The following is a 22,243-nucleotide window of genomic DNA, read 5'->3' on the forward strand; positions in this document are numbered from 1 at the left end:
GTGGAGGGAGGGTCATGCATTTTCCAGGGTCACGCAGGGAGGGTCAAGGAAAAGAATTTGTAGTTTCGGGTAGGGTAAAAAGAAACTTGTATTGTATTAAGTCCGAATAATAATACACAAACTGAAAATTCTGACTTAAGTAAAATAAAAGGCTAAGTCAAAAGATACAGTTATCACATGAGGTTTATAATTTTGGTATGTACATTAAAGTTTGTTTAAGCAGAATTCTGACTTCTGTCACATTTCATATGTTTGACATGATTATTTTTTATTCTGTCTTCCCTATTATGTCATCTGTTTTGTTCCTTTTTCTGGTACAAATTGGTTTCCTTGAATCTGTGATATGTGTCTTGCAATCAGCATTAGTTGTGTGAGCTTTAGTTCATATATACAGAACTCAAAAAATAGATGATTTGTGCCCTAACGTGTATTTAATAATGAAAGGGAAGACAATAATAATAATAATACAAATCAGTAGGAATTTGTCAGATACACACTGGACAGTATTTTTTTTCATGAGGTGTTTTGTCTATAGCCTATGCATTTTTGCTGTTAAACATGTTTGTTGTCTTACTCAGGCATGTGTAATGTACCAACACATACCTTGTGTTTCATTCTGAATGTTCTCTACAACTGCAAGGGAACCAGTAAATCCCCAAATGTCTCCTTCAGATCTGAGACAGACAAGAGTGGATACATTAAACGGCCGCCGAATGCCTTCATTGTGTGGTCCCACATCCACCAATGTGCCCTCTGCAAAACCTACCCGGAAGCCATTATGACAGAGATTTCTGTTAGGCTGGGCCGTGAGTGGTCTAAGCTTAGTGAGGAACAGAGGAGGCCCTATTATGAAGTGGCTCACAAACTACAATACATCCATAGGCAAAAAAATTCCTGGTAAGGACAATTACACAGCTAAATGGCAGCAGCTGATACCCACAAGAGGTTCACTGTTGTTTGTGTCATGTGCAGATATACAGTAGCATGTGTTTTCAGTTTGAATCTGTCCATGTCCTGGTATGGGTGGTGAACCTCTGACTTCCACATGCTCTGCCGCTGCCTATTGCCAGATCATAGGTATCGCCCCCAGAAGAAAGACAGACAGTGTTTGTCCTCAGGGCAGGAAGCAGGACAGGACCATGGTGTTTCCTTTTCACAGGCCATGACTCCAGCTCAGTCCAAGTTGCAGGGCCCAAACATCTTTCCATATCCTGCCATGATGGCCCACACTGTGCCGTACGATCTTAACCCAGATTTTTGCTCATATAATCAAATGGGCCACTACTCCAGGGTCCAGATCTCCCATCAAAGGTTAGGCATCTTCGGTTAATGTGTAAGGTGTTTATTTCCTTAAATGATCCTTCCACAGCCCATGTAATGAATTTATTCTGACAACTAATAAACTACAGCTAATATTAATTGTTAAATACACAAATAAACATGCTTTCTATTAGATGTCTTTAAAACAGCAGCAAGTAGAGAATGATTTGGTCTTCAGACACAAGTGTTCTCAGTTTTATTCCTGGAGCTAAGACGACTTCCTTTTACACACAGACTGTTACATGATACTTTAAAATGGTGTAAGGATTCACAGAATGTAGGGTTTAATGACATTTGCTTTGACACATTCAGTGGAACATTTTTTAATTCACTTCTTGTGGACTTAATTCAGGATATTCTACAGATACTCAAATGCCAGCAGCTCCACAGAGGAAGTGAAGAATTACAACACCCACCTGCAGACCTCTGAGACTGCACCTGAGAGCCTTGAGCAGCCTGATACTGTCTCCAGTCAGCAGCTTTCAGCCAACAACAAACTGGAGTGTAAATGTGAGGATAGTGTTGATGTGCTGTACTGATCTAGGAGATGCTCCTCGCACATAAGGCAACACTGGCAATGATATTTAGAGGAATCTATATTTGATTACATATCACCAAACTAATAAAATGTTCTGTGACTATACCTGCTTTTATTATTTATTTTAAACAATCTAATACAAAGTAAATGTTCTGTCTTTGTTTGGATTGCATAATTTGTAATGTTCACAAGTTAATGCAAGGAACATCGACATCAAATGAAATCTGTTGTCTACAGTGCAAAAAGCATTATGTTCCCTGATTGTCAGCTGTAATTACATTCAGATCTAATGCTTCAGCACCACAAGCAAAGGTGAAAGGTACACATACTTCCTTTAGTACTATTCTGATGCATGCACTGACACTTTGTAGTTTGTCTGCCTCAGAGCACAATGGTTTACTCCCCCATCGCCTCCATCTATTCAGCTGCAAACAGGTCAAGAAACATTACATTAAGGGACTCAGAATACATGCATTCAAACTCAGTGGAACTAAAAGATAGATATGATCAAAAACTTAAAGTGCAACACTGCCAAATAAAAGAGCATTTGGAGAGGTGTAAAAGTGGTCAGGGTTTTTTTCATGTCATGCCAGGACATGAATGTTTATATGTTTTGAATAAGAAAGCATGCAAATTTTAAGGATTTGATTTTGATGCAAATTAATCTGTGGATACAGAGCATTCAACATCAGTGCACTGTAAAGTAGAGGACTTCAGTTGTTTTTCCACCACTGTTCACAACAGTGGGCACACAAAATACCCGCAGAGAGAAAAGTGGTAAAATCTAATGGAGTATGCAAAAAGTGGTAGTGATTACAACTCAACTTACTAACAACACCCTGCACTCTGACTGAACAAAAAAGACATAATGAAAGACAGGACCCAATGAGTGCTTGGCCAAACCTCCGTGAGGAACGCTTTAACCAATCAGAGCTCACTGCGCTATGATTGACGTCTAGTTTGAGCGAATGCGAGGAGCGGAAACCACTTAGGGGCGTTTCCAGGAAGAGAGTGGTTACATTTTCCTGTAATGGCGGACCAGACAGAGAGCGAGACTATCGGGTTCAGCGACAACAGGTCAGATAACAGCAAATAAAGTGTTTAAATGAATATGAGCTCAGCGTGCTATTAAGCACAGGCTGTGATTTTAAACGAAGGTGATTAGGGTTGCTTTTGCGCGAGAGGTTGCGATAAACAGTGGTTTAATTTGTGCATGTAGCCATGCTAGCTAACTAGCTTTTAGCTAACTAGCCTGTGTTGCCAAGCGGCTCGTCTCTGCTCTCCGCTCGTGGCACGCGGTAAACACAGGCAGTCAGATTATACACAGACGTATGTTTTACTCTTTCACCGAGCAGCCGAACTTGCCAGGCTCTGAATTTGTGTCCAGACACAGCTCCTATGCTAAATTTGTGGTCTGTGCTCAGATGTGAATGTGAAAAAAGCCTGCTAGCTAAGCTATGCTACATTCATTAGTAAGCAGGAGCACACAACTCCGTCCATTCAGTGTTTTGAATGGACTGCCTTGCTTCTTGTTGCCCACTTAGTATTATATGAGATCAACAGACTGTATGCTTTAATTTAGGATTAAAGTATGTATTCTACGATATCGCCCTGAAGAGCATGTGGCATAATAAACACACCAGTGCTGCATAACTTACAGCTCTACACCCAAAGGCTCCCTAGCAAAAACATTATCCACGTCAGTGTGATTCAAGAACTGATTTCTGCAGCTCATATGCTGTACATAAATCAGCAGAACCTATCTTTACAATAGCAGTAATGCAAAATAGCTATAAACAATTATTTTATAAAGTGTGTGTAATAATCTGCTTAACTAGCCTAGTTTACTCTGCAGCTTCCTCCCTAGTAAACATCTACTCTCAATACGATCTGTCTGGATTAATAAGCAAGTATCAACTATGCTTTACTTTGCATGGTCTATAATATGTTGATGTTGTTAATATTCTTACATTGTGAGATTTCTTTTCACATTGTGGAGCATAATTTTGGTTCTTTAACACTGTAAGTAATCTTAATTATCAAGCTGATTCTCTCCCAGAATGATTTCTAAATTACTACATAATGGTAGCTGAAATGTGTGTGACTGTTGACAACTTGAAAATTTGAAACTTGCCACACCTTGTGTAATATGACCTTTTTATGTTGCCCAGCCTTACTGTTAGTTACAGTTACTTTCAAGCATTACAAATACTTGCAGTTGTGGCATGTTAGTGCTGATTGAAGTGCTCATATCAGATGATTTTTGTCATTGCTACTTAGGGATCTGCCTTTGAACATTAGTTGTAACCTGATGTTATTTTGTTCTACTAGAATGGCGCAGCAGGCAGTGCGGTTCCGCGGCCCTGTGCCCGTGCCTGTGCCTGCACCTGCGCCCGCGCCTGCCCAGACCCCAGTGTTACGAGGCCCGCCACCTCTCCTCAGGCCACCGCCACCTCCTTTTGGGATGATGAGGGGACCCCCACCGCGACCGCCATTTGCACGCCCACCCTTTGACCCCAGCATGCCGCCCATCCCACCGCCAGGAGGCATGCCACCACCCATTGGACCCCCCCATCTACAGGTGACTGTTTACCATTCTTATACGACATGCATGTTTTTCTTCATGTAAGTGTTGGCCTGAACTGTGTTAACTTTGCTTGTAGTGATGTTCTTCACAGAGAGATCGACAAAGACTGAAATAAGTCAGTTGAAGAACGAGCCAAATATATTAATAAGCATAATGAAATTTCATTTATTGTAATAGACCATAATAGCCAAAATATTAGATACTCAGAAACAACATATAAATGAGAGAGATCATTTGGCGGTTGAGAGGAGGAGAGAACATGCTCATGGGCAGAAAAAGGAGAAGCTGAATCTTTTATAAGGAAGTTATTTAACAGATCTCTCAGATTTATCAGTGACTGGTCTACTCAACACATTGAGTATGAGCGGGGACAGGGTCACTACTTATGACTTTACTCAGTGTTAGCTTCTGATGTGGGTAGTCTAGGTGTTATGTTCTTTGCTTCTACTCCTCATATTCAATGTCCTCTGGTCAAGACCATTAGTGGCATAGTTAACCACTACCTTAAAGGTAAATGTGCATGTGTGAGTGCATAAGTAATAAGAAAAGGGTAAATCCTTCAGCAGAGACAGGATCCACAGTTCGTGTATGAATTCATATCAATCAATGGTGCATCCATCTGCCAGGCAGAGTCTGTACAGAAATCGACCACAGTGAAAGCTTTAGTCCCTTCTGGCATAAATAACAGCTGCATTAGCTCTCAGAAGAAAACACAAGACACAATCAAGGAGAAGTATGACTAAAATGGTTTTATAATCTATTTGGCATTGTCTTAATTGATTCAGTGAGATTCTCTTGAATGATACGATATTGATGCACGAACCTCCTAATTTGAATTCAGAGGTTTCAGCAAGTGCTGGCTGCTGGCTAAATAGTCGACTGCTTATCTGCCTGGCCACCAGGGAGGACTCTTATTGGGCAATTTATATTCCTGGCCCCACTCCTCTCAAACCGAAAATGTAATGCTGGGTCTCTATCTTTTGCTGCAGAGACCTCCGTTCCTTCCCCCTCCGATGGGGAACCTGCCACCTCCTCCGGGGATGCTGTTTCCTCCTGGGATGCCCCCCGTTCCTGCATCTGGAACCCCTGCACTCAACCCTGCAGAGGAGATCTGGGTAGAAAACAAGACGCCAGAGGGAAAGGTAAGCTGGAAGTCATACGTAAGCACTTAGCAGGGTCTCTATTCTGGTTTAAGAAAAACATGGAGAAATAATAAATGATTTTTACAGTCTAAAAGTTTTTCAAAAAGTACATTAAACTACAGCCCTTGAGACAGGGACAGCATGAGTATTTCTAGGGGTTGTGTGATGATCTGGAATTTTTGTCTAATTGTGTGCTCATATTGGGCTTCAGTTGCACAACTGATTTTAAAGGTACTAATTACTTGATTGCATTTAAAGGAATACTGCACCCACTCATCATTTGTATATCTACTCAACTTGTGTTACATTGCATTCAAAAAGTAAGCATTGTATATCATGCATGCCTCTATAGTGAACAAAGACTTCAAAAATAGAGAAAATTCTTGATGAATTGAAGTCATAGGGAGCTGCGTTTAACAACAGCAAAACTATATCAGAACATCCGTTTACAAACTCTCACTCAACTGCAGTATAATCGAAGTTTCATTAATCCAGTCGTATGCACAGCACTTCCTAAACACATGCATTTTGGCAAAACCTTACTGTTAAAAATTGTTTCCAAAGTAAAACCTAAGCAAGCTCTCCACAGCCAGACTCTATTGACAAAAACAGTAAGTCTACCTTGCTGTACACGGGAGCTGCTCGTCTACCACTGCCTCGATCAGTTAGTTTGTTTTTATTATTATGTGACTTCGGTGAATCTGAACTAACCCTTTAAAACACCTAAGTCACACAATAATTTAAGGTAAATAGATAAAAGTACTGTTTTGTCCATGGAGTCTGGCTGTAAAGAGAGAGCACAGAAAAGTTTCACTTTCAGTTCAGTTTTAAATAGTTAAGTTTTAGTGAAAGGAGTGAGAAGTAGTGTGCATAAGACAAGATAAGTGTTAAAGTTAATGTCAATAAAATCAACAAAACTGCTTACGGCAATATTAAAAAGTACTGTGGTATTGTTACAAGGAGGAGATGATGACTCTTTATGTGTTGCCATGCTTCTTAATCTAGTTACTGTTTGTTCTCTAATTACAAGTGTTGTCTTGTTTATTATCCCTTTCACAGGCATATTACTATAACGCTAGGACCCGAGAGTCATCGTGGAGTAAACCAGACGGTGTTAAGATCATCCAGCAGTCTGAACTTAACCCTCTTCTTGTAGCAGGGTCTGCGGGGCCGGGTCCAAATGTGGGGGTGACTGCAGCTGCCAGCTCAAGCAGTGTCAACACTACAGCCAGCACAGCAGCCGCAGCCTCCCCGACTCAGGCCCCGTCCACAACCCCCTCCCGCACACTCACCTCCAGTCCAGACTCCACCACCCCCTCCCCCTCTGTATCCATTGCAGGTGAGTGCACCATCTTATATCAACTATGAACTAGGGCTGCCACGATTAGTCGACTAATCGATGACTAATCGACTACTAAAATAATCGGTGACTATTTTAGTAGTCGACTAATCGATTTGAGTCATAGAAAAGTACTATAAAAGTACCCCAAAATACTCTTATTGCAGCTTCTTACGCTCAAATATTGGCAGCTTTACACACTCTCCCATGACGGTGAACTAAAACCCTTTGGCGTGAGTACGAAACAAGACATTAGATGACGTAATTTTGGGGTTTGGGAGAGACAGACCGACATTTTTCAACATTTTAACACATCTTTCGATAAAATGATTAGTCGACTAATCGAGGAAATAATCGGCAGATTAGTCGACAATGAAAATATTCGTTAGTTGCAGCCCTACTATGAACACACCAGCACAGACGAAAGCAAAAATAAATCTGTTCTTTTTATCCTTTTTTTGTTCCCAAAGCCACTGTTGTAGCAGACCTGTCCCCTGTTGCCACCGTGTCCTCAACTGTTGCTGTGTCTCCAGTCACCGTGGTAACAGTTTCCACGGTGCCGTCACCTGTTACAGCGGTGCAGACCATGCCACTGCTGCCCGCAGCCCTGCCTCACAGTGTGGCCCAGCCCACCGCAGCCATACCTGCCTTCCCCCCTGTCATGGTGCCTCCTTTCAGGGTGCCCTTGCCTGGCATGCACATCCCTCTACCAGGTAAGAACCTCAAACTTCAAGCAAGAAAGTAAGAAAGACAGTCCATAATATCTAGCTGCTGTCACTATGCTGCAGACAGGAACTGCCGTATAGGTATATTGGAATCCAGTAAACAGCAATAAGCTTTATTGCAGATTTATTTGATGGGCACCAGGACAGAATTTTGTTTTTTTGTCTGACATGTTGAAAGTAAAGATGTCCTGAGCCAAAGGGCTGATCTGGGATTGAACTGATATGTCTTCTCCCTAGCTCATGATGTCTCCCTGTTACACATAAATTCATTTCAGACCAATTTGTATTTTTAATGGGTTTTGAATCAGACCCTTTGGTATTTGGAAGTAGCGTCTCAAAAAATGGTGGGCCAAATTTTGTCAGCTGCACCTGTTATTTCAGAGTCAGATACATATATTATCAGTACTGCAGAGGCCAGTCTTCTACTGCTGTGTAAATATATGTATCGAATCAGACTCAACAATAAAAGACTCAGGGCAGGGCCAAAAAACATCATTGGGAAACCACAAATATAAAGTATAATGTAGTAGAAACTATAATGTTGCTAATAAGCTAACCAGTTAAGACTGCTTGATTACTTTGATTCTAATTTGCTGCTTAGCTGTGTAAATTTTGTGACAGCTGACAATTCGGTATAGTCACTGTGGAAAGTCTGACTCAGCATTACAGGTGCATTTTTGATAACAACAAAAAATTAGCGTGGCCAGTGGACTCCAAGTCAAGCTGTTATTGGAACACCACAGGAGGGTAGGATGAGAGGGACACTGACACACAGGTTATACAGTTAATGCTGTGTTCACACTACGAGCGGCAAAGCAACAGGCTAGGGGTCATTTTCAAAGGAAACTAGTGACATGAAGTTGCAGACTGATGCTTGTCGCTGTGGATGGGCGTGACTGTAAATCAAAGTTGAGCAGGCCTCACCTTTTTTCAGTGCTCCAGGGACACGGAGAAGTGTTTGCCAGTCTTATGTTTTTGTTTTTAGCTGTGGTGCGGTGTTATTTAGCTTAGTTAGCACTGTGACACTATGCTAGCTTTTTGTGCATTACGGTGCACACTAGGATGCAGTGGGGCAGTGAAATGTGATGTTAAAATGGGGCGCAGACATTGAAGAAAAGCAGGGTTTTTTTTGGTCAAATATAAACTTTAGATGACAAAAAGTCAAGGTGCTTTGTTGCATCTATCAGACACACACAAGCCCATGACAACATAACTACATCAACAAGCCCATGAGCAATAATGTAGCTGGCCACACTGTAGCTTTGTCGCCTGTAGTGTGAACTCAGCATAAATACGAGTGTTTCTGAAAGATTTCACACTAGATATCTTGTGATCGTAGCTTAATTTCTTGAGTTCAGTCAGCAAAGATTTCTCAGACAACATTATGTTTAAGGGTCGAACAACAAGTCTTGAGTGGAGTTGCTCAAATTTAAATGTAAGCTAATGTAAATGTTCTTGTGTGTTTGCTTTCAAGTCTTTTTTCCTGTTGCTTTTCTCTTCTCCTGTTATTTGTTCTCTTTCATTCCTTCTTCTTTCTCCCACTGTCCCTCATTTTAGCATAATTTGATTGAAGAGGCTCATTCTCGTTATTTATCTCATTTTATTGTGTTCTTTGAGGACAAAGTGTTTGGCAAAATCAGAATTACAATCAGATGGGGCCAGTTTTAGATCAGTGCTGATTGTTATTCAGCTGACTAATATCAGACTGAGAGCTTCCTGAATGACTTTGAGATTTGTGGTGTTCCAACATTATTCATCCACGCTTTTAAGCCTCCAAATAAATCCTACTTTGTAAACCTAATGAACACTGTGCTCATCCCTAACATCTCTAAATACATTACAGGCACACAAACGTCAATAGAGACTGAGTAACTGTTGTAACACAACAGTGACGCACAGTCCAAAATTTGGGCGTGTGTTTTGTCTGAGTGGGGCCACACACACAAACTCTTACACACCATGGTAGCTCATGTCTAGTGTCCTGCTGTGTTCAACCAGATGCTTGCTTGTCCGTTGTTCTTGCAGGTGTAGCAATGATGCAGATAGTAGGTGCCCCCTGTGTAAAGGCAGGCCCCAGCCCCAACGGTAAACACCCAGCCGCTCGCATCTCAGATCTACAGTAGATGGCATGGTAGTGAATGGTGTCTACATGAGTCATATGGTACATATGGGAACCGTCAAACAGTGGCATGGTGGTGAATGCTGTGAACATGATCCATCCGATGTACAGCAGAAGTTTCCAGCAGACAGAGGCAGAGCATACAGCTTTATGTTTTTAAGTCTTGTTTAACTCATTTGTGACTTAACAAGTTCAGTTTAGTCTGGATTAAAAACACTGCAAGGGGTACGCCACATACTTCTTTCCATCACCCGCATAATTCTTTAAGATACTCACTTGTTAAGGGGACAGTGTGCCACCCTAAATCAAAAATACATATTTTTCATCTTACCTATGGTGCTGTTTATCAGTCTAGATTGTTTTGGTGTGAGGTGCTGAGTGTTGGAGATATTGGCCATACAGATGTCTGCCTTCTCTCAAACATAGTGGGACTAGATGGCACTCAGCTTGTGGGGCTCAAACCGCCAAAAAATACATTTGAAAAACTCAACAGCAATGTCTCTTTCCAGAAACCATGACCCCGATACTCAAGATAATCCACAGACCTTGTTGTGAGCAGTTTCACGAAGGAACTATTTTAATTCTACCAAACTACACCTGCCAACGGAACCACTGTGTGGAAGGAAGTGTGCATCTACTCATGGACAAGAGGTTTGTGCTGTAACATTAGCTAGCTCAGTGGTGCTAGGTGAGCTTGCAGTAGATGCACGTTTGCTTTTGCGCAGGTAGTGGGTGTAGTTTGGTAGAAAGAAAATTGTTCCTACACGAAACTGCTCACAACAAAGTCTGTGGATTATCTTGAGTAACCGGGTCATGATTTCTGGAGAGAGACATTGCTGTGCTTTGAGCACCACAAGCATTTGAGAAAGGCGGACATCTCTACAGTCAATATCTCCAACACTCTGCAACTCACACCAAAACAATCCAGATTGATGAATAGCACCACAGGTAAGAGATAAAATATGTGTTTCTTGTTTTGGGGTGTACTGTCCTGAAAGTCTAGTTTCCAGCATTTGCGTGCTTAAGACAAACCAGAGTATTCAGCTCTCACTAAATGATGACTGCGCTTGTTTGCGCGCTGTCCTCTGAAACCACTTGATACAGTGACAGATTAATTGTTTTGCTTTGGTAAATGAGAGGACACAAATCATCAGCATCTAAATTGTTCTATTAGGCCGAGTTGTTGATTGTTTGGATCAGTCATTTTGAGGTGTGTGGTTGGTGACTGTAGTTGAGACAGAGACCATCTTAGCTAGTTCCCATAACGTCAACTGCTTTTGCTTTGTAGTGAGTCAGTAGTATAGCAGTTACAACAGGGATACATGTTGTGGTCATGTCTTCTTTTGTGGCATGGTTGTGTGTGTGTGTGTGTGTGCGTGTGTGTGGTCACTGCTTTGTCTCTTTGTGTATGTGGCCTGTGTTTGCTGTCAATCAGTTATGCTTCTATAAGACATCTGTAGACATGAGCAGTTTCTTCTACAAATGATAATATTCTTTTTTTTTTTTAATTCACTCACTCATTTTGTAATCTGCTCCTCTCGACAACAAGGCAAATACAAAGAGGCACCTCCCTTTTTAAGTTGCAGTGAATCCGTTTTATTGTGCCTGTGGAGCTCTCTGTGTCACCTCTGGTTTTGCTAATACATGTTTTTGATTACAAGTGGGAAACCTGGGAAATGACAGTTCACAAAGAGTATAGTCCACCACAATTACTGTTAGAGTCTTGGACAGAAAGATGAGTCTCAGCTAATCATGGTGTCTCTCTTTCCTCTCTAAATAATGACAGGCATGCTTCCTGGCATGGGCCCGCCTTTAGTTTCCATGATGCACCCACAGCTGGCTCTCTCAGCGGCTCCTGCCTCCATGGCCGGATCATTGCAGCTCCCCGAGTGGTCAGAGTACAAAACAGCTGATGGGAAAACTTATTACTACAACAACCGAACACTGGAGTCCACCTGGGAGAAACCACCAGCCCTTCTGGAGAAAGGTAGGCCCTACTGACGAGTGCACACACACAAGCTTTGTCAAGCCTGGCATGATGAGGCAATCAGCTCAGCGTGTTGTAATTGGGTGAAACTTAAATGGATTTGTTTGATGATGGGTGCGAGGCTTTGGCTGATTTCCAGTCTCGCCAATTTTAAAACCTTCACCCCCTTTGATTTTCTGCTCACTGACAACATTGTCATCTGTCAGACAAGATGCACAGCCAAACACAAGAACACTGAGCCCACATTACTGTCTCCTGCAGCTGCTATGACTGATTATCAGCAGATTTACTGAACATGAAACCCTGGCTGAGCTGAAAACAAGCTGCATTTGCTGAGCTGCACTAACTCACTGTTTGTTTGTGTGTGTGCCTTTTTTCTTCTTGCTGTCTTCAGAAAAGGAAGCAGAAAAGATCAAGGAGCGTCTGGCCCAGGAGGAGGCTGAGGCGATGGAGATGGAAGACGAGGAGAACAAAACAGAAAACACTAATAATGAGAAGGAGGTATGTAAAGAGTCGAACAACCTGCTTCAACAGCAAAAGCCACACTGCCTCAAATTGAAAAATGCATTGTTGCTATGGCCATAATTAAATACAGTATTGTCACATTGTAAAATGGTTTCATTGTAATATTTAGGACTGCAAGATACGCTACCCTGCACAACAAATTATACTACATTACTCTTATACATAGTATATACCATGCTTCATCAAGTGGTGCTTGCAGATATTTGGCATCAAAATTATCAATACAGACAGCAATGCAACTTTGCAACACGTCTGCCATTGTCATGACGTTGTGACGTGACATCATCTCCACAAAGCGTGACTGGTTGATGTCTTTATTCATGGTGTGAAAATCTCAGAAAAATCTATCTCGTTCTGAAAAACAATTACACCTCTTTTTTACCGATAAATATTTGCATTCACTGTGAATGGACTCATGACAAAAACAGCACGTTGAGGAAAATAAATTGATGTGCAAACGAATTTGATGACAAAAAACAGCTCTGGTGTGTTAAGGCCTTAAAAGAGATGTCAGAGAGATGACGGCATGAAGCAACTGACCTGCTGCTCTCTAACTAGAGACTCTGTCTGGGACTGTTTTTTCTTGTCTAACCAAAGAAGCACAACACACCTTGACCATGTTTGGATTGACTTAGAGCTGTCTGTCAGCGTTCTCCACCATGAACATTATAAAAATCAAGTACCCTTGCAGTCATAGCACTTATGCAATTTAGACAATACAAGGTTTGGATCTTTGCTGGAGGGAAGTTTTAGTAACTGGACCTCTTAAAATTTTAGTTGAATATCCCTGGTTTACAATGAAAGACAAGTTTTTGCAATTAAATCATCAAAAAGATAAAATGATAATTAAGATAATATATTGTTTAACAGTCTGAGTGTAATAGTAATGGAGAGAATCAATTTTCTTCTTTCTCTCAAGGAGCCTAAAGAAGAAGAGATGACGGAGGAGGAAAAAGCAGCACAGAAAGCCAGGCCTATAGCCACCAACCCCATCCCTGGCACGCCATGGTACGCACACCACATCACAGCCCACACATTCTCTCCACTCCACTTTATTGCAATAAACCTAATGCTTTTCTTTTTTATGTTAAATAAGGTGTGTGGTATGGACGGGTGATGATCGTGTGTTCTTCTATAACCCCACGACGCGGCTGTCCATGTGGGACCGGCCCGAGGAGCTGGTTGGTCGAGCTGATGTGGACAAGCACATCCAGGAGCCGCCTCACAAGAGAGGCCTGGAGGATGTCAAGAAGACAGGTAGAGACAAACTCGCGTTTACATGCAGTCTGTGACAATGACTTTTAACACAGTGCTTTTGATTGTTGCCAATAAAGCGATTTAAGTGAAGTGATTCAAGTAGCAGTAAAAATTTAAACAATTACATGTTCAAAGTCACAAAACCAGTGGCCAGAAAAACTGGTGTACTAATGGTTTTAATACTGAGCAAGAAATATATGTGTAATCTTGATTTAAAAAAAAAAAAAGAAAATCCTGAGTGTCCTGCTATCACTCTTAAACACAAGGGGTGTAAGAAAATATTGATACACTTGAGTATTGCAACAATATGTTTTGTGACACTATAGTATACTATTTTTAATTTTTTATTTTCTTCATTTGTTTACAGAAAGAATCCCACAAGCAGTTTTAATTCTTACACAAAAACTATTTGCATGATGCAGCACGTTACAGGGTCTGTGATAAACAAATGCAGATTCCACTGATCTGATAGCATAAAAAAAGTTTACTTTTGTATATATACAAAATACATACATACAAAAATTAGCTTAAAAAATTGCAATATATTGATTCTTAACCCCTGTATTGTGATGTGTATCATATTGCCAGATTCTTGCCAATACACAGTCCTATTAAATGCTGTTACACTGCAGTGTGTGGTATTTATTGTGTAGGCGTGTCTGTGTCTTCATACACAGGTGTGAATAAGGAGGAGCCAGAACTGGCCGTTACTACTGAAGAGAATCAGGATGAGGAGCCAACCAAAGCAAAAAAGAGGAAGTAAGTAATTAGTATCTCCCCATATTTAATGCTGTTGTGCTACACCGATTGTCACCTTATCTCCTGTTTTCTTTTTTTTTTTTTCTTGCATCATCTCTCTGGTCTCATTTATCATTCTCTGCGCCTCTACTGACCTTTGTGTTTTTTACTCACACAGGAAGGAGGAGGTAAAGGAGGCAGACACTGAGAAGGAAGCAGCAATGGAGGCAGAGCTCCGAGCTGCCAGAGAGCGAGCTATAGTGCCGCTAGAAGCCCGGATGACCCAGTTCAGGGAAATGCTGTTGGAGAGAGGGGTAACACAAATTTGTGAAAAATGTTATGGCAATAGTATGAGCTTTGTGTTATGTTTTGCCTAAAGTTCCCCTGATAAACGCAAAATCAGTTTTCAGTGAACAAACGTAAACGTCAATGCGTTTCTTGTGGCAGTTTTAATATATACAAGTTTATATTCGGGTGTCTGTCTAATGCCAGTGTTGTCTGTCTTCCATGTAGGTGTCTGCATTCTCGACTTGGGACAAAGAGCTTCACAAGATTGTGTTTGACCCACGTTATCTTCTGCTCAACCCAAAAGAGAGGAAACAGGTTCAGTTTCAGTTTGCACTCTGTTACTCATTTTCATTTCCTCACAGTATTGTGTCATGTACTGGCCATTTTTAAAAATCTTTCAGTCATAGTTCTGTGATTATGTCCACTCCAGGTGTTTGATCAGTATGTGAAGACGCGGGCAGAGGAGGAGAGGAAGGAGAAGAAGAACAAGCTGATGCAGGCCAAAGATGAATTCAGGAGGATGATGGAAGAGGCAAAGTTCACACCAAGGTAAACAGACAAGGCAGTTTTTCTACGCATAGTTTTAAAGGCCAATATTGATATTTAACACAAGTGAAATAGATATGTGATTTTATTGTACATTTATTTTACAATTCCCTTCTCCATCTGGGAGGTAACTCACGATATTCAATAGCATAATATATTATTAGTATTTAACATAATAAGTTATGGTGTTTTTTTTTCTTTGTCATTTGGTCAAGAGATCATTTCATCTTTTTTTCCCTTATCTTCACAGAACAACATTTAGTGAATTTGCAGTGAAGCATGGCCGAGACCCGCGATTTAAGACCATAGAGAAGATGAAGGACAGGGAGGCCATCTTCATAGAATACATCACCGCTATGAGGAAGAGAGAAAAAGAGGACTCCAAGTCCAGAGGAGAGAAGGTACCAATCACTTGCATTTAATAGGGTTGGGTACCGAAACTCGGTACTTTTTGTACTTGGTACCGATTCACGTCGGTACTACCGAGTGCCGATTCACTTAAAATGAAACGGTGCGAAATTTTGGTACCTGAGGTGGAGGCGGAGCGAGAGCGCATGACTCGCACCTCAGACTCAGCAACAATGGCGACAAAAACAATGTGCAGACAAAAGTTAACGTGCAGCACTGTTCCTAAATGTTCTCAATAAAATGCTGAAACTGAGAAGTTTAGACTATGGGCCCGAACGACGCATAGTGCGTCCAAATTCATACCCGTTCTTCTCTGTGGATTTTCTCCGCGACCGTGCGTCCTAGCCACGCATATCAGCGGAAACAGCAGAATTGTAGCTTGATGTATAACAGAGCTTTCATACAGCTTTGCACACACGTTACTCTTGAATGGATTACTCGTGAACTCAGGCTCGCACAGAAATGCCACACATATTACAAGAAAGCGCAGGACCACACACATCATTGTGCTGTCATCCCATTACGCTCTAAATACAGATCAATTGTCTACAAAATAAAAACTTGACGGATTTCTTTACAATCCATTATACAGATCTTGTTATCAGTCACTTCATATAGTGAGGAATATCGTATCTTACCACGTCTTAGGCTTGCGTGTGTTTCTCCCTGTCTATCCACATTTGTAGTCCAGCTTTCAAGATGCAAATATCTCCATATTGTCCAGTTGACACTCCATCAAACTTTGTATGACAAGACCAGCCACTTCACCTTTGCGCACCCAGACAACTGTAGCCTAATTATGCATGCTGTCAGGGCCGTAGTCACCATATACATTGAGGGGGACACGTGCCCCCCACCAATGCCCAAAATGTCTCTCCAGTATATAACTGAAACTGAAAAACAAATATTATCTCGGAGGACATCATTGCACTTGGTTGACTATTTTTCTATGATCTTAGATGTAAATATTGCATGTTTCTTTCAGATAAAACACATTTTTGACTTGTGAATGAGTCAATGGAATTTCTTGCAATAATGAAAAAATACAGGCAATCATGTCCGCCTGGCACAAACCACATGTTTTGGACAACTGTGAAGTGACAGAATGTCCCAGCATCATGGTTCTTATATTGCCAGATTCCAGAGAGTCTCCCCTCTTCATATATGGTAGAATATGTCTTTTTCCAACTTGCTATGCTGAGATACATGTAAAAATGTAACAATTTAGGCACACAGATTTGTTTTTTTCATTGATATAAAAATTAATATAAAATACAGGCACATAGAAGAACATAAAATGATGGCAAATCTGGTTAGCCCAGATTGTCCTGAAAAAAACAAGATATAGCATGTGTATGTAGCCTTTATAATGACTGTGATATGAGCTTAAAAATAAGGCAGTAAAAATACCCCAAAAACGCCTAGGGCCCATAGGGTTAAAAGGTACCGAAATAAGGTACCGTTTGGTACCGGTACCGAATTCCAGATACCGGTACCGGTACCATATCGGTTCAATTATGAACGGTACCCAACCCTAGCATTTAATGACTGCAGATGTCCTGCTCTCCTGCTGACCATTTGTCTTTGGAAAGATTTACAATTTTGATCGGTGTGTGTGTGTTGCTCCCAGGTGAAGCAAGACTTCTTTGATCTCCTGAGCGAGCAGCACATAGAGGGCAGCCAGCGGTGGAGCAAAGTGAAAGAGAGGCTAGAGACTGACTCACGATACAAGGCTGTGGAGAGCTCCGCACTCAGAGAAGAACTTTTCAAACATTACATGGAAAAACAAGCCAAGGTAGGAGCGACTCTCTGTATGGAAGATGATGGCTTCAGTGTGTGTGTGTGTTAATGATGTCTGGTTTGTGTCAGAGCGGCTGTCAAGATATTGTTCAGTGTTGAACTGAAAATTGAGGTTTTCTCTTTTTCAACACCATGAGTGTAAACAGATCTATACTCAGATTTTTAAACAAGGCTGATGTATTTCACGTGTTGGTATTTTTTTTGTCAGCGCTGTGTGCACATTGTTAATTTAAAAAGAAAGAAAAAAGTTTTTCTATTTTGTGTTTCCAAGACTTTGTTCTTTGTGCTGTGGCATGGAAAGGGGATGGCACACTAAAAATACTGCATTGAACTGAAGATTCGACAATACTTTTATCTTGAAATAACATTTGTGAAAGGGCAGGTTGTGTTAAATTTGAGGAGTAGACAACAAATTAACAACATCAGATATTAATTTTTTAAAGGAATGAGTGTCTCCTACACAGACTGTTGCATTATGGGTTGTTTGTGGCCTTGTTGTGGCGAGGCCAGCAAGCTCTTTAAGTCCATTTGTTGCCATGGAGGCAATACATTCCTGACAAGAAAAACAAGTTAAAGCCTCTTCAATGTCAGCTGCAGACATGGGCTGAATCATCTGTTAAGAATTTCAGGTGTCACAGATGAGGAGCTAAAAACACAGTTAGTATCAGAGAAAATCATTTTGACATCCAAGAGCCCGACAGGAGAATGTGTGACGGGGATTTATGTTGTGCTTTATTGAAGTTAGTTCATGTTTTATTTTTATGTCATAATCTCAGGGTGGTCTAATATTCAGACCAGTATGGTAGATTTCTTCTCCATTACATGACTATTTAACCTGTGAAAAACCCTAGAATCAACATCCCTAGTATAAATAAACCAAGAATGTGCACGTGACTATTGTGTGTGTAGTTCTTGTCATTGATTAACATTCAAGTTCCAGAGAAGCATTGCAGATTCATTTCAGCCTTCTGAAAACTTTGTTGTAACTAATTAACCCTGATGCTCTGATTTTGAGCGCAGGCCTCATTGTCGACATCACACGACAAACAAAACTGACGCAGACCATGTGTGTCATCCTCCACAGAGCGTGGACATCGATAAGGAGCGAGAAATGGAGCGGCAGGCTCGTATCGAGGCCAGTCTCAGAGAGAGGGAGCGGGAGGTGCAGAAGGCTCGATCAGAGCAGACCAAAGAGATCGACCGAGAGAGGGAGCAGCACAAGAGGGAGGAGGCCATCCAGCATTTCAAAGCTCTCATGTCTGACATGGTGAGATGCTCCGCAGCTTTTTTACTTCCTCATGAAACTTGTTATAATGTATAAAAAAACGGATCCAAGCAAAGCATAGTTGCATTTCCATTCTGAGCCTCTTAAGTCAGATTTTACAGTTACGATTGTGACTGCGGGGATAATCACAGAAGATGTTTAAAAGCACTTCGTAAACATTTCAGAAATGAAAGAATGTTGACCTTCACAAGACTAACTTGTCCCATAATACTTAGACTTTTTTGCCTGTGATGCCATTGAGCATTACATTACAAGTGCTTTTTGCTCGCTCTTCTCTCAGGTACGGTCTTCAGATGCAACGTGGTCAGACACTCGTCGTAACCTGCGGAAGGACCATCGCTGGGAGTCAGCGTCACTGCTGGAAAGAGAGGAGAAGGAGAAGCTGTTTAATGAACATGTAGAAGCACTGGCCAAGAAGAAGAAGGAACATTTCAGGCAGCTACTGGATGAGACCAGCATGGTGAGAAGTAAAAAGGTGCTTCTTTCTTGTGTGCACCCATGGGAACATATAACCAGTGTGGCTAGAAGGAAAATAATACTCTGTCATGTCCATTAATGTGCTTTATGAATTATTTTGATTGACTTGATTCAAATTGATCCCTGATTAATTTTACAAGCGTGTTAACAGTTTTTTTGTTTGTGCTGTAGATCACTCTGACAACCACATGGAAGGAGGTGAAGAAGGTCATCAAGGAGGATCCTCGCTGTATTAAGTTCTCCTCCAGCGACAGAGTAAGATGGGCTATTTTGCTTGTATAATTATGAAATGATAAGAGATTAAAGTCGCTTTATGACAACACTTTACTGGAGTTTTGTGACTCTAATGATGGGTTCTGAATTGAGTTGTTGTGGTGTGAGTTTAATTAGGCCCCGATCAGACAGAGCACCACGCTGCCTTTTTCTTATTGACCTGCCTGAACACACAGAGCACATTTCGCAGGTTGCTACATCTATTTTAAAATTGTTGCTAGGCAACCACCGAGTCACTTGTCCTTAGCTATCGTTATTTTTGCTGTGAAGTAAACTCACAAATCTTCCTTCATTCATTCATTCATTTCTATCCCAGCTGACACTGGGTGAAAGGTGGGGTACATCCTGGACAGGTCGCCAGACTATCACAGGGCTGACACATAGAGACAGCCAACCATTTACGCTCACATTCACACCTACGGACAATTTAGAGTCACCAATTAACCTGCATGTCTTTGGACTGTGGGAGGAAGCCGGGGTACCTGGAGAAAACCCATGCTGACTCAGAGAGAACATGCAAACTCTGCACAGAAGGGCTCCCCCACCCTGGTTTCGAACCAGGATCCCTCTTACTTGAGACCCTAAGAAAGGGAGTACCACCAGCTGGTCCACTAGCATCACTTGGATGATGGTCGGCTGAATGTTTATTTTAGGATGAGTCAGGGAAAGTTTGAAAATCTGCTGCCAATCATTGGGCCTAATTACAATAGGTAAATTTTTGGAAAGTAGTTGAGGCTAGTTTGTTCAGATACATCTTGCAGCTTGATTAGGGCAAAAAAACCTGCAGTGATGTTGGGCTCTTTTTCCCCTCTACGATTTAGTTTTTTCAACTTGAGGCGTTCAGGGTCCTCTTGAAAAACGACGCATAGAGCGGAAAATGTGAGGTGCTCAGTAATGCAAAAGCAGCGAGCAAAACACTTCACCCTCATTGAAAACAATTACAAAAGGTCACCTCAGGCTGCTGAGACATGCTATATCTTAGGCCTAAAAAGTTTCATCCATTTGATCTGAATGTTGGTGTCTGAATTGTAAATCTGTGTGTTTGCAGAAGAGACAGAGGGAGTTTGAAGATTACATCAAAGACAAGTACATCACAGCCAAAGCTGACTTCAGAACCCTGCTGAAGGAGACAAAGTTCATCACATACAGGTGTGTACTCTCACTTTCACATACTAGACAGGCATGATTAAAACAAGACTGTGTCACTAATTGCATTTAAAACCATTACAAATAGATTTGTTGTGCATTTATTCAATATATGGAGCCTGATATAAGTGAAGTCCAGAAATCTGAGATTCTACAGTGTTGTTGGACAAAAGTAACTACAAGCAACTTCACTTGTCATAGTTCATTATTTTCCCATTACTTTAGATGCAGTTTCAGTTCATTTGCCACTATATTAAGCAGACTGAGAGACAAACATTTTAAATGTCTGCATGAAATCGGTCCTTATTTACATTTTGGGGTCTGATAACTTTGGTAAATGATGTAAAAATTCTTAGACAAGTAGCATTGAGTCAAGACAAGCTGCAGACTGCATGTAAATGGGACAGGATGTGATGGTGATAAACATCTTGTGTCACTTACAGAAACTGTCTCAATGTTTTTTCTAACCTTTTAAACAACAAAAATATGTCAGCTTTGTTGCAAAGGATGGTCTGACAGTATAGAATTGTATCAAATGAAGAGACTTGAACCAAAATCTAGCCAGTAGCTGTTGTACTTGAATCTCTCAAAGATGATCCCGCAGCTGAATGCTCTCTGCCTGTCTCACATCCTCTCTTCCCTCAGGTCGAGAAAGTTGATCCAGGAGTCTGAGCAGCATCTGAAGGATGTTGAGAAGATCCTTCAGAACGACAAGCGGTACCTTGTGCTGGAGTGCGTTCCCGAGGAGCGCAGGAAGCTCATTATGTTCTACATTGAAGACCTAGACCGCCGTGGCCCACCGCCTCCCCCCACTGCCTCTGAGCCCACACGACGCTCTACCAAGTGACCAATCACATCATCTCCTCGGCCGGTTCCTACTCCTCCTCGCCCTCCCTTTGGCCAGAGCATGATCTCCCCTGATCACCCCCTGAACCCCGCCCTCCAGGCCCACGGCTGGCCTCTCAGTGTTATTGCTGGGGCTCATGTTGCTTAGAGATGTACCATAGAGACGAACGGTTAAGGTCTCTGTGTTATGTCGACTCCTAGCCCTGAAATAGCCCTGCGTTAAAGGCAACAGCAGGGAACAGAGGTTACCTGATCTCAAGGTGACCCTTGAGCCCTCACCTCTGACTGACCACATTTGAGGGAGGGATAGTGATCAGGCAGCTGCCTGAGCAGCCACAGAGGTGTAACATAGCTGATGTAAATGAAGATGAGTGGGTGTGAGAAGCGCGCGTGTGTGTGTGTGTGCGCGTGTGCGTGTGCGTGCATGTGTCTGAGGCGTCCTTAAGCCTTACTGCTCCACTGTGCCAGTCATTGTTTCAGCGGCTCAGTGTGAATGTTAGTTTATGCTCAGTGGTTTACTCCGATGTTGCAGCAATTTCTCTGTTGAATGAAATAAAGGCAACTTCCACTGTTTTTCAATATGTTGTCTTGTGGGTTTTTGTCAACATGTCACATACACTTTACACTCTTGTGTAAATATTACAGGAGGAAGCTATGATCCATATGGAGTTAATAACCCTAACATGTTTTCTGTGTGGAGAACGATAGTTATCCTTTATCATGTTTAAATTAGCCAGTGTTTCAACGCTGTGTCAATAAAACTAAAGGTTGTAGCAGCACATAAAGTTCATTGACTCATCCATCATCAGCTCCCTGTCCGTTTTAGGATTGATTTTTAAGATATTGATACTTTTAAAGGGGAACACCACCTAATGGAAGAATTTCAATATGGTATTT

General features: G+C 41.5%; 2 protein-coding genes across 7 annotated transcripts; both read left to right on the forward strand.

The window, feature by feature from the left end:
* The first annotated feature begins 521 nt into the window (after nt 1-521).
* Nucleotides 522-1,886, forward strand: LOC144464570 (uncharacterized). The gene is made up of 3 exons (XM_078172070.1): nt 522-888; nt 1,063-1,325; nt 1,666-1,886. Exons 1-3 carry the CDS (start codon nt 581-583, stop codon nt 1,857-1,859), a joined length of 765 nt encoding a protein of 254 aa, XP_078028196.1. The 5' UTR covers nt 522-580; the 3' UTR covers nt 1,860-1,886.
* A 979-nt stretch (nt 1,887-2,865) lies between these two features.
* Nucleotides 2,866-21,925, forward strand: LOC117271799 (transcription elongation regulator 1). 6 transcript variants are annotated; one of them, XM_033650208.2, is made up of 21 exons: nt 2,866-2,935; nt 4,190-4,439; nt 5,435-5,587; nt 6,647-6,926; nt 7,397-7,639; nt 9,677-9,736; nt 11,557-11,757; nt 12,152-12,258; nt 13,202-13,290; nt 13,379-13,539; nt 14,193-14,298; nt 14,456-14,591; nt 14,791-14,880; nt 14,996-15,114; nt 15,362-15,512; nt 17,150-17,314; nt 18,404-18,586; nt 18,885-19,079; nt 19,253-19,336; nt 20,403-20,503; nt 21,146-21,925. In XM_033650208.2, exons 1-21 carry the CDS (start codon nt 2,889-2,891, stop codon nt 21,345-21,347), a joined length of 3,123 nt encoding a protein of 1,040 aa, XP_033506099.1. In that variant the 5' UTR covers nt 2,866-2,888; the 3' UTR covers nt 21,348-21,925. The 6 variants fall into 6 exon arrangements, with proteins under 6 accessions (XP_033506099.1, XP_033506109.1, XP_033506119.1 ...); XM_033650218.2 differs by having other exon boundaries at nt 18,885-19,064; XM_033650228.2 differs by having other exon boundaries at nt 14,217-14,298.
* Nucleotides 21,926-22,243: the final 318 nt, after the last annotated feature.

This window comes from Epinephelus lanceolatus, chromosome 11 (genome assembly GCF_041903045.1).
Source record: "Epinephelus lanceolatus isolate andai-2023 chromosome 11, ASM4190304v1, whole genome shotgun sequence".
In the NCBI taxonomy this organism is placed as follows: Eukaryota; Metazoa; Chordata; class Actinopteri; order Perciformes; family Serranidae; genus Epinephelus; species Epinephelus lanceolatus.